The sequence below is a fragment of the Castor canadensis genome, chromosome 2 (genome assembly GCF_047511655.1).
Source record: "Castor canadensis chromosome 2, mCasCan1.hap1v2, whole genome shotgun sequence".
In the NCBI taxonomy this organism is placed as follows: Eukaryota; Metazoa; Chordata; class Mammalia; order Rodentia; family Castoridae; genus Castor; species Castor canadensis.
In genome coordinates this window covers 198,823,045-198,835,850 of record NC_133387.1, presented here as the reverse complement: position 1 = coordinate 198,835,850, position 12,806 = coordinate 198,823,045, and the positions used below count along the sequence as shown (strand labels likewise).

The following is a 12,806-nucleotide window of genomic DNA, read 5'->3' as shown; positions in this document are numbered from 1 at the left end:
CCTACATTCCTACAATGTAGCTTAAATCCATCCACTTTTTGAGAAATTTGTTTTTTATAACATTATAGCATTTAGTAGATTAAAATCTTACTGTGCCCTCATATACCTGTTTTTAAAATCCAAATGCCTACTAAAAAATTGATGAATCAACCTGGGTTGCAAATAAATCATTTGAAAACAGCAAAAATTATTTGTTTTTCCTTATATTGTCATGGACAACATAAACGAATATGGGGTATCCAAAAGGTCTATAGAACGTACTGCCAACAGACTCAAAATCACTTAATACATTTTAATAAAAACTTACTTATGTATATAAATCTTTTCCAAATAAATGTCCATTTACCCTATCAACGCTATGTAGTATTTTTATATTCCAAAGCTTCTAACAGCTCAAAGGCAAAATTTTTGGACTACTGATCTTGTGGCTTTAGGAAAGAAAAGAAGGAATAAAAAGCATTAAGATTTTCAGCACTGGAAGAGAGCTGTGCTTTTGAAGTGAAAATAGGCACTTTCCATAAGCTCACCATAACTTCCCACATCCATCATGCAATCCATCATACCAAAGTACAGGAAGCAACAGCGACCTGTGACGTCATCTCACACTGTTCTGGGTGTTCACGTGTGCAGATTTCCCTGCCAGAACGTGCTTTTTGCTGCATAGACAATTGTCCTTGTCCTTCAAACCTCATCTCCCAGGTCAGGTGTGCCATCTTTTCAGTCGAATGTACACAGTCTTCTTGACTACATTATCTGAACACCTTCTCTTTCTGTATCTGAACCATGTGGTTTAGGGTTTTTACCCTTGTAATTAAACCATAAATTGCTTAAGGACTGTTGCCGTCCATTTCATTAATCTTCGTTTCAAGTGAAGACTCAGAACAGTTTCTGCAGAGAACTGCAGGAGTTAGTGGACATGATGAGACTGCTTACCCTTTCCCACCACCCACATCTCTCACTGCAGAAACAGTTGTTGCTTGGTGGATCACCCATATTGTCCCCTCTCCTCCTGCCAGAAATGATGTCTCTGGAGCACTGCAGCCTCCTATTCTAGACCTGCAATTCCTACCCCACTGCCTCGCCCTCCATGTTACCAGGTGTTTTCCCCATTCATAGCGGATTCCTCTCCCTAGGTTACTAAATGAAGAAATGCAATGAAATTAAGATTTTATTCCAGCTTCAGTAAAAAAAAAAGTAGCTTAAAATGACTCTTCAGAAGCCATACAGTCAGTGGAAATACCACTAAGAATTAAGACATTAAGCATTTAGAAAAGGGGAAAATAGCAACTTTAACTTCAGTTACAACAATTGGAGTTTATAGATTCTTAGATAAACAAAAGGGCCAGCTGTAGTTCCATTTGGTGGGCTCCAGAACATAAGCTGAAGTAGAAATGATGTGAATGGCAGAGATGGAAGAAAAACGTCACCTGAAAAACAAGTGTTTAGTTCAGTAAGATTATCTTTTCTAGTGGGGAAATATAAAAATCCAAGTTTAGGAATATCTGGTAATAAAGAGCTTAGCTTTCTTTTCAGTGGGCTTTCTCCACTGAGTTAAACATTTGTGTGTAGATTACATAACCATCAGTGAATAAAGAAACTTGATGTAAAGCATTAGAAATTATTAATCCTCTGAGAACAAATTGGAAGCCAGTGATCAGTGGGCAAATATCAATGTCTTTATAGAAATTCTTTTAGGTAACACATCAGTTATTTTTTAAAAGCCTGGAGCTCTATTAGCTAGGCTACTCCACAAAGTGATTATAAAACTTGATAAGATGGATAAAGAAGAAATTTAGATGCTAAGATGGAAAACAATAATTATCTCTGAGAATCCACAACTGAGGAATAAAGACAGCAAACAAAGTCCATGCAACTTTTGAGGTGAGACTTGATTAATACTGATGGAAACTTATGAACTCAGCAACAAGGCAGTACCAATAGTCACAGTGACAATGAGGTTTCTGCATGGTCTTCTCTGGTCCCCTCATCCTGTCTTCCCCAACAGGGGAACAAAAGCCTGAAATATGTGTTCATCATCTTGGTGATTTGTTTTAAGGGAATTATTTTAGGCCAGATGGATATATATATCTAAAAATACAGTCTTCTTTTTGCTTGATTTTTGAGCACTATTGAGATTACACCACAAGTAGTCATCTACCACTTGCTTTTATTTCTCAACCTTTGTTTCTAAAACTTCTCCGTGATGTTGAGAGTAGATAGAATTTATTTATTTTATCTAATTAATCTGTGTAAATTTAAAAAAAATGTATATTCATTTTCTATTAATAGATATTACATTGCTACCAGATTTCTTTTACCCTGTTTAAAAAACTCTGGACTTACACTAATAAGCATGGCTCAACCATAGACACTACAATATCAAGCAAAACATGGAATGGTAAATTTTATACCCTATATGACAGTACAGGACTGGTTCCTTAGAGAATCGAAAATGGCAGGATTAAGTTGGTCATCATCCCAGTTTTCTGTCAGAAACAGTTAGCAGAAACTCACCTCAGGAAGAAAAGCCGTCAAAGAACATATTCTACTTTCTTCCCTAAACAAAATACAATAATTATGTTTGGAGGCTTTGTAAGTTATGTAGAAATAGTTTACATAGGAGTTGCACAGAGGATAAGAGGAGAAAAATGTAAATGTAACAGTGTTCTTCACTTGTTGCAAACATTAAAATCTTACACAAAAAGAGCATATGGCTGTGGCTAATAAATAATAGAAGACTCAAATAAATATTTTAAAAATCTAATAGAAAAAGTCTAATATAAAGACAAGGAAAAGGGGGAGAAGGAGTAAAGAACTGAGAAGAGAAAGAGAAAACTCACTCTAGTGCTTGACTGAACCCAACCACAGGTAATTATTTTAAATGTAAATTTACTAAGCATACCAAAGCCAGGCAATGTCAAAGTGTATTAAAAAGAAAAGATCTATGATGTACTACCAGCAAGAAATCCACTTTAAATATGACGAGATAGATAGATCTTAAAAGCAAGGATGTGAAAAGATATACACTGTGTAAAACACTAATAATAAGAAATCTGAAGAGACCCTGTTAGTATCACATAAATTATTTGCTAGTGCAAGCAATATCACTTCAGATAAATATGGATTTTTATAATTATAAAAAGGTCAATTTCTGTAGAAAATATTACAACTCTAAGATGTATATCCACCTAATAATAGTACTTTAAAATACATGAGGCAAATGCTGATAGTACTTAAAGAAGAACTTGTCAATTTCTCAACTACAGTTGAGGACCTGAACACTTTTCCCCAGTAATTAATCTATTATAAGAACCACAGGACAGAAAATCAGTGAAGTAACTCTCTTCTCTAGTAATTTATCAATTTCAAGAAGGAAATCAGTAAATTAGAGAAGATGTGAACACATCTATTAACCAGCTTGACCTAATTAATATTTGAAGAACACAGCAACAACCAACACAGAAGACACTTAGCTGCACAGGAAGCATTCCAAGATTTTCCACTCACTGGGCCATACACAAGTTTCACGCCTAATAAAAAGATGGAAAATTGAGAGAACAGGCTCTTTAATTGTAACACAATTAAATTTCTTATCAATAACACATTGATACTAGAAAAAAATCATGGACTATTTAGAAATTCAAAATAGACATCCAACCAACTGTCAAGAAGAATTTGCATGAATAATCACAAATTATTTTAAAGTGAATAATAATGAAAATAACCATGTGTGTAATAGTTGAAAATGCATAGAGACAAATTTATAGTTGTAAAAAAGGGGAAACTTTGAAAGTCAGTAATCTAAACTTCTGCCTTAAAGAACTAGAAAAAAACATGAACTCAAAGTTAGAAGAGAAAAATTAGACAGCAGAAATCAATGAAATCAAATATAAATAGACAATTGAAAAAAATAAAACTCAAAGCTAATTTTTATGAAATATCAACAAAACTGATAGATATCAAAAAGAAGAGGTAAAATTCAAATTACCAGTATCAAGTTTAAAAGAGGAAAGTTCAGCTGGGTGTGGAAGAATGGACTGCTGGCCCTCAGGAGACTGAGAAGATCCAGACCATCCCGGGCAATAAGTAAGACCCCATCTTAAAGAAAGAGAAGGGAAGTGGAAATTTACATTGCTAGTGGAAATGGAAAGTTATGCAACTACTGTGGAAAATAGGTTTCTTATTCAACGAAACATTAACTTTATTACATGACCCAGAATTCCGACTTCTAGTTGTTTACTCCAAAGAATATATATCCACAAAAATCTTGTCTAAAAATACAGAAAGCAGTTTTACTCATAAGAGACTAAAAGTAAAAACAAAGCAAATGCACAGCAGTCAAAAGGTGACCGGATAAGCAAAATGTGATCTATCTCTGTACTGGAATATTACCCAATAATTACAAGGAATTAACTATTGATATGCAGAACAATTTGGATGAATCTTTTCAAAAGAGACAGAAGCTAGACTCAAAAGACTACATACTGTATTATTCTAAACACATAAAAATCTAAAACAGCAAAAGTAATCAATCCTAAAATATGGATGTTGTATCATTGATTGCTCAGAACATAGTCACCCCAGGCCAGGAGTGGGGTAACTAGAAAGAAACAATTCAGGATAAAAGAAATATTTCCACCCTAATTATCTTCATGGTTCTCATGGCAAAGGAGAGGGTTGAGGAGAGAGAGCTGACGCACACAAGTTAATAGTTGCATTCTAGCTGAGAACACAAGTCATAAGGCAAAGCAGGTTCCAAGCTGATTTATAGACCATGCCTTCTATGGTTAGGTCTGCAAGTTACATAGTGGAGGATGTGGACAGTGGTGGAGAATCAGGGCCACTTTTGCAATTAATCTGCTGTACTAACAAAAGGCCCACATTTTGTATTTTTTCTACTCTCATTGATTTTCTCAACAATACAGCCAGTAATTTTTGGACCTCATCTCTTCTGTATAGTATTTTTGACTATAGAAAGTAAAAATGCTTTTAACATCCAATTTTCTAACTCCTTCCCTAGATTCAGTATGCATTTCAGATTCCACTTAATAAATATGACAATTTTACCAAATGTTTTGCCCCTGCATAGCGTGAATCTGCTGTTCTTCCTTCTCCAGTAGCAGATCCTCGCCACCCTCACCCTGACTCTTCTGACAAGTCCATGTATTTATTGTGGTGTTGCTGTAGTTATCCACTCATTGCCTTTTCCATGTCCTACCTTCCATTTCAGTAAGACAGCCTTCAACTTTCAGGACCTTAGCAAGGTAAATGTATCTTACTCATGTAACATCCAAATGGAGTGTTACTAACTTACATTGCTGAGGTAGTGGCTTGTGACTTTCTTCTACAGAGTTACTTACCACGTCCATCTTGCTGTCCTCCACCTGTGACTGCAAACTGACCCTGGGCATTGATTTCCACCTAGCCAAAAGAAAAAAGTGCAGAAATATATTGAATGCTTTTAAAAATATTTCCATTACATTTCTTTGCTAGAGATCAGAATCGTATCCTATTTGAAAAATTAAATGAGACAGTTTTCTCCTAAGTAAAAGCAAATGAGTGTCCAAAAGAAGAAAGCTGAGCTTCTAGTCAATTCTGGAAAATTAATGTTCTCTTCTTATTGCTTAATGGTTAACCCATTAATTTTACCCTAAATCTCTAAAGTCTAAATGAATCAACAACTTGGCCATTATTCCCCCTTAAAATAAAAGAACATTAGGACACAATAACTCTAATAAATCTTTCCTTTTAATTGCCTGTTCCTTTTGGTCAGTATTTTAGTTCTGTCCCTTTTAAACACCTATATTACTATTACTATTAATTATTTAATAATTCCTGCTTACATCTTAAACTTCATTTCTGGAGTTATTTTCCTTCTTACTGAAATACATACCCTTTAGTGGTAGTCTGTTTGGTGATAAACTCGTTCAGTTTTTGTTTTTTAATGTCTAAAATCTTTCTACTCCTAATACAAAATTTACAAGATACAAAATTCTAGGTTCATTTTCCCTCTTCTCTAAGTGTCTGGACCTATAATTATTCCAACACCATCTTTTGCTTCCATGGTTGCTAATGGAAAGCCAGTGAATAATCTACTCATAGTTTATGGATAATCTGACTTTCCTCTCTGGTTACTTTTAATATAAGTGACTGTGGCTATATGGTCTTAGTCATGTCTTGTATATGTTGTTTCTTGCATTAATGGATTCATGTTCTGGATCATTTGGAGAAAAATTGATGCCATTTCTCTTGAGATATTGCACTGTCTCCTTTCTTCTCTCTGGTCTCTGTCTCTGTCTCTGTCTCTCTCTCTCTCTCTCTCTCTCTCTCTCCCTCTCCCTCTCCCTCTCCCTCCTTCCTCTTTCCCCTTTCCTTCCTTGGTCTCCTTCCCTCTCTTGATACCTCCTTCTGCCTCCATCACTTATATTTGATTGGACTTACATTTTACTCTCTAGTTTTATAGTATATGTTTATTAATTGATGCCCATCTGTGTTACACATTTTATATCTCCCTTTCTCTTGGTGTCTTGTTCTATATTCGAGGCTCTAAACTCTCAGTCTTTTTCAGAAATATTCCTATCAGATATGTCTAATTTTAACCTAGAAATTGATTATAGCATAATATTTTTATTTTTAATTTACTATTGTATTTTAAATCCATAATTACTTTATAGTTACATCATTTTTTTTAATTCTTCATCATGTCAATCTCAAGGTTTATTGCTATTAACATTCAATTTTAAGTTATGAGTTATTTTGCATTTGACAGTTCTAAGATGACTGAATAAGGAAAAGTGAATCAACCAGAACAACAAAACTAAAAAGTCAAACACTAATACTGAAATACAGAGATTTGAAACCTAGTCTTTAGATCAAATATTAAATATAACTGTCCTGTAGGAAAAACAGATCAAAACAAAATAACACACCAAAAAAACCAAAAATGTAAAAATAAGAAGATAAGTAGTAAAGGAGCATAAGTTTAATGAATCACTTATAAAAAGATAAATTAAAGCAAAATATTATTAAATTAGAAAGAAGGTCATTTTATTTGGATAATTAAAACTCTAAAAATAATACAATTTTCATGGGCATTTATTTCCAGAGAGAAAGTTAATCAAAATATAAAATGAAATCTTCTGAAATATAACAAGCTATGAGTAGTAATGAGACTAGTGGGAAATTAACACACCTTTCTCTCTGACAGATCGATTAGGACACAACTGAAAAAGGACACAGAGCAGTAGTCTTCTGTGTAGTGGTTGGAAAAGCCATCACACCGTCATTCCTCCTTCAAGCAGACTAGCTTTGCATCTGTTAATGTGGGATTTTATTTTAATGTACAAAGATTCCACAGGCTATATGATTTGATAGAAGAAAATTAAATTGTTTTAAAATTATGAAAAATGGGCTGGTGATGTGACTCGAGTGGTAGAGAGCCTGCCTAGCTGGCAAGTACAAGGCCATGAATTCAAACCCCAGTACAGAAAAGAAAAAAACCCTAGATAATACTTGAAAGCTCTGTAAAATTATGAAAAACACTAAAATAATATTTGAATGACAGAATTAACAAAGATTATTTCAAAGCTCTTCTTTTTTTTTTTTACTTTTCTCATAAATAAAAAATTCCTTTTATCCAGTAAACATAATACTTTTGTTAGCTGGAAGCCAGTGGCTTACATCTCTAATACTGAGATCAGAAGTATTGCAGCTTAAGACCAGCCCAGGCAAACAGTGCATGAGATCTCATCTCCAAAAAAATAACCAGAACAAAATGGGCTGGAGATGGGCATTTCTTATATCTAACTAAGGTCACAAAGCATCCTTATATCCAAATTGTGTTTGAACCCAGACTTCCCTGGATTCAGCCCTATGTCTAGCCAATATATAATACCACTTCTGCATAGAAAGAAAGAAAGCATACACCAGTAAAGTTATCCAACAGATACAATGGTGAACATTATCATATAATTACACATTTTTGCCTGCTTAGTCCCTACCAGGCACTTCAAATTCTTCAATGTCCACATTACTCTCTGGTATAGGTAATAACCTTTCTACAATATTTTACAACTGGGGAGCTGAAGAAATGAAATGTTAAGGAGCTGGTAGGATCAGAGCTACCTTAACACCCAGGGGGTCTGGCTATGAGACACACACTTTTTACTACCTTCTAAGTACTCATGACCAAGGAGCTTTGAAAACTTTGAACAATTACTTCAACATTCAAATCATGGATGGAATAGCTGAGTGTCTAGTGAAACATGAATTACCAAACTTCATGCAGGAGAAATTTAAAAACAATGGTCAGAGAAAATACAAACAGAAGATTAAGCTCACTAATGGGGGCAGACCCAGGTAACTTCTTGACTTCTTGTGGCACTTATCAGCCTTCCATGGGAAGCATCATTTCCCTGATCTTAAAATTGATGCAGAATGTGGAGATAGAAATATTTTAGTATGTTTACCAAGCAATCATCTAACACAGTCATTCCACATCTGTCAAACCTAGCTATACAGAAACCATAAACTCGCTAATAAATAAGCATGCATATATACAACCCTAAAAACCTACAGATAAGTTCACCTTTGAATGCAAAAATTACATGCAAAAATGATTAATAAAAATCACAAATTCTAATATACATTAAATGAATGTCATGCCATATTGATGTATCAGTTATTATAGAATGTAAAGTTCAACCTTTAACATTCTAAAGTTCACCAACAAGCAGAAATTGCCAAGTGTAATCCTGGAATTTCATTTTTGTTTTATTCCTAAGAAAACAAATCAGTAAGTTGTCCAAAGGCATCTATCATAGCACTGTTTGTAATAATGAGCATTGCTCTCATTCCTATAAGAAAAAATAATTTACTTTCTGTTAAAATAAATTTTGGAAAAGCATCCTACACTTAGCACTTATAAATCTATGACAGAATGCTACCAGAGATGTGAGTAGGATCCACAAGGGGCTTTGTTATTTACCAGAAAAAATAATCCAGCTACCTATTCACATAAGAAGTTGGCTGAAGGGAAGACATTTAGGACAGGTCTCAAAGGATTAGTAGGATTTTAACAGATATGATTGGAAACAGATGTGTTTCTGGGTCAGGAGCTATGGAATGAGATAGAGAAAAATCATACTGGGAAACGTAGAAAGTGTATTAAATATAGATAGCGATAAATAAGTCAGTGGGACAGAACTGAGAACCCTGAAACAGATGCTAGTGCGGGAGAGCAAATTCTATGGCAAAGACAGCATTCCAACTATTGTGGGGCAAGGGGATTACTGAGTTAACAATGCTGAAGAATGAGTTATGTTCACTACCTCACACCAGAAACATTTATACTGTCCAGATGTGTTAAAGATCCAAACATTTAAATGTGATTAAAAACCCTACCAAAAATCCTCAGAAATTATTGACATAAAACTGTGTTTTAAACTAGTTTTCTACATCATCCTAAGTGAAGTCATTCAGGTTCAGAGAACCAAAGGCTGCATGTTTTCTCTCATATGTGGAATATAGGCCCAATACAAATACAGCAATTTTATGGAAAACAGGTCATAGGTCACGCTAAGAGGAGGTCACGTATGAGAGAGGGAGGGTAAAAGAAGGAAGTTAAGCAGGTGAATACGGTTGATGTACTTTCTATACAAGAATGAATATAGAAATTTTAAACTTGTTGAAACCACCATAAGAAGGGGACTGAGGTAGAAAGAAGAAAAATAGAGGGGATGAACCAATTTGGGTTATAATACATACATACATGGAAATGTCACAAGAAAACTTCCTGTATAGTTATCTTAAACAAACAAACAAAAGTCTATTTTAAATAAATTCAGAGAACAGAGGGAAGAACAGGATCTGTCTAGGGGGTTGGTACCAGTGGGGAGGTGAATATGGTGCAAATGCTGTGTCCACATGTCTGTAAATGGAAAAATGAGACCTGTGGAAACTGTTCCAGGAATTGGGGGAGGAGGGATAAAGGAGAGTGGTAGAGGGGTGAATTCAACTATGATATTGTAAGAATTTTTGTAAATGTCACAATGAACCCCCAGCACAACAGTAAAAAAATTCTAAAGACTTAAACAAAGAAAAAAGTAGTTTTTAAACAAGAAAAAGTTTAGAAGTCAGAAAGGAAACAAAAGAAATATGTTTGTTTCTCCCAAGAAAATTTTATAAAATTCAATACAGACACAGTCATAAGCCAACAATCAATGGGGAAGAATATTTCTGAGATACAAAGTCTTAATGACTCTAATACATAAAAAACTATGAAATTAAACAATGCAAACAGGACAATTAAAAAAGAAAAAATAATAATGCAAGCAGGCAATTCATAGAAGTGCAGATGTAAATGGCCAATAAACTTATGGAGAGATGTTCAGCTTCTTAGCATTCAGGGAAGCATTAATTAAGTGAGTATCAGATACCACTTTACCCATCGATACTGACAAGAAGTGAAGAAATTGATGCCGCCCAATGCTGGCAAGGCTATGGGAAGAGAAATATTTATCACAGAGTTGTAGGAACTGCTACCATATTGTTGAAAGACAGTCTGGCAGTACTTATTAAAATGAAAAACGTACATACCTTTTGATTCACTAGTCCCACTTTTGTGAAGGTGTGCTGCAGAAAGTGAAGGCAACAGTGCACTCTGTGTGTGCAGCATGGTTTACAGCAGGGGGCTTTGTAGTGGCAAATTAGAGAGGAAATAATAAAACAAAACTAGTACTTTGCTGAATGTTGAATCACAAGGAGCAGTTGATTAAATTCTGCTACATTTCTACAATGGAGTAACATGCAGCTATTAAGCAGAGTAAGCCAAGCCAATATTTATTGGATGTAACCTTTTCATAATAGAATAGCAAATGCACAGGGTTTACATTAAAGAAAAACAAGAGGAGAATAACTCATCATGTTTGTAGACATAGACAAGGTAGGAGGTTACATGTAAATTGTATTTGTTGTTGCAGAAAATAGAAATTTGCCAGGGGTGGGGCAGAAAATGTTTTTTATTTAACTTGCAACTTTTGTTTCTCTCACTGCCATAAGTATATATTACCAATTTCAGCAAATTACTTTTATCACTTAAAATATAACATTTAAAAAATAATGTATTAAGATTTGCAATGTATTATCTTTGAATTGCTTTGCTGAAATATGAAAGAAAAGTCAACTACCCTCCTGTAATCTAAGGATTATCAGACAGCCCACATGGCAAGGGAAGTACATCAAGAGGCACATGGTCCTTAATTGTGATTACATTGTATTCATTCAGTCTATTAAGTGCTTAAATTACCAGATAACCAAATCTGTGTTCCTAATAATGGAGAGTGTATTAACAGAGTTTTTGTTCATTATTCCAGCCCGGTTCCAACCATCACATGGATGAAGGTGAATGGTTACATTCCTAGCAAGTCCCGTCTGCGGAAATCTCAGGCAGTGCTGGAGATCCCCAACGTGCAGCTGGATGATACGGGCATGTACGAGTGCAGGGCTGAAAACTCACGGGGGAAAAACTCCTTCCGAGGACAGTTGCAAATATACAGTAAGTGTTTGCTTCAAAGCGAGATGCTCCAGTCCCCAGAGTCACACTGAGAATGCAAATTTCACTAAACGTTGTCTGTTGGGTACATAAAAACCAAGTAATAATTTACAGCCATTCTTCATTTGAATAATAAAGTACCATGTAAAACTATCCTCCACGCAAGAATGTATTAGATTAAAAATAAATGAAGAATTACCATTCTCTTTGTAGAGCATGCAGACTTTACATCCTTAAAAACGGGGTATTTTTTCTGGCACAGACACCATCCTCTGATAAATTAAAATTGGTATAAACTGTATGAACTTATTCTAAGCCTTGGTCTGAACCAGGGCTTGAAATCCTACCCAGCTGATGTTTTTGGTAGATAAGTTTTATTGGAATTCAAGCATAGTCATGTGTTTACACATGATCTATGTCAGCTTTTGTGTGGCTGTAGGGGAATTAAGTAGAGACAGAGATCAGATGATGTTAAGAGTGTGCTGGCCTCTGACCTAAATTAATACATTTGTGTAAATAATACCCTCTATAGCCTATAAGTGTTTATAATGTCCAAATAGCCAAAGAGCCAACCAAGCAATGTATAAGAAGTGGGGCAATCTAGTTCAAAAGTTTTCACAACCTCATCTTTGCCTCCAAGGATCACAAATCATGTTAGTTTTTCATATTTGCCTTTACAAATGTGTGTATTGGGATGGGGATATTATTCTCATTTTCCAGACTAGGACACTGAAAAAAAGGAACACAGTAAGCTGAGCTCAATGTAAGCAGACACAGATGCTCGGGATCTGTGCTTATCCAATCTGCATCTGACCGATTCTCCGAGAAACTGTGGCTGCCACTGGATCTTGTGATCAGTTATGCTGAAAAACTGAAGGTTCTAGGCAGGGATTCTTAAGGACAGTATTTTTGAAATATGATTAATATCTGAATTCAGCCTGTCCTTCTTTATCTGTAACCACGGCGTTAGGAATTCAGCCTTCCAATCACACCAGGTACATTTGTTTCCCTCATTCGTTCGTTCACCGAATGTTTATTAAGTGCCCCTTACTGCTTCACGGGCTAGCAATGCAGCTGTGGAAGGACTCACGAACCATTGGATGGGATCAAAAGTGAACTCACGTTAGAGCACAATGTGGGCTGTGATAAAGACATAAGGAAAGGATGATGGGGTGCAGAGTCCACTGCATTTTATTCAAGTGACTCAGGGACAGGCTTAGGATTGGCATGTGAAAGGCTGAACAGGAGAAGAAAA

At 35.2% G+C, this 12,806-nt stretch overlaps 1 protein-coding gene across 2 annotated transcripts in view; it reads left to right on the top strand.

The window, feature by feature from the left end:
• The window catches only part of Cntn5 (contactin 5), a 1,105,069-nt gene that overhangs the window by 824,836 nt on the left and 267,427 nt on the right, over window positions 1-12,806 (top strand). For both annotated transcript variants that reach the window (XM_074066853.1, XM_074066854.1), the window contains one exon: window positions 11,373-11,554. In XM_074066853.1, coding sequence (XP_073922954.1) covers window positions 11,373-11,554 — 182 coding nt within the window. The remainder of the gene's footprint in view (window positions 1-11,372; window positions 11,555-12,806) is intronic.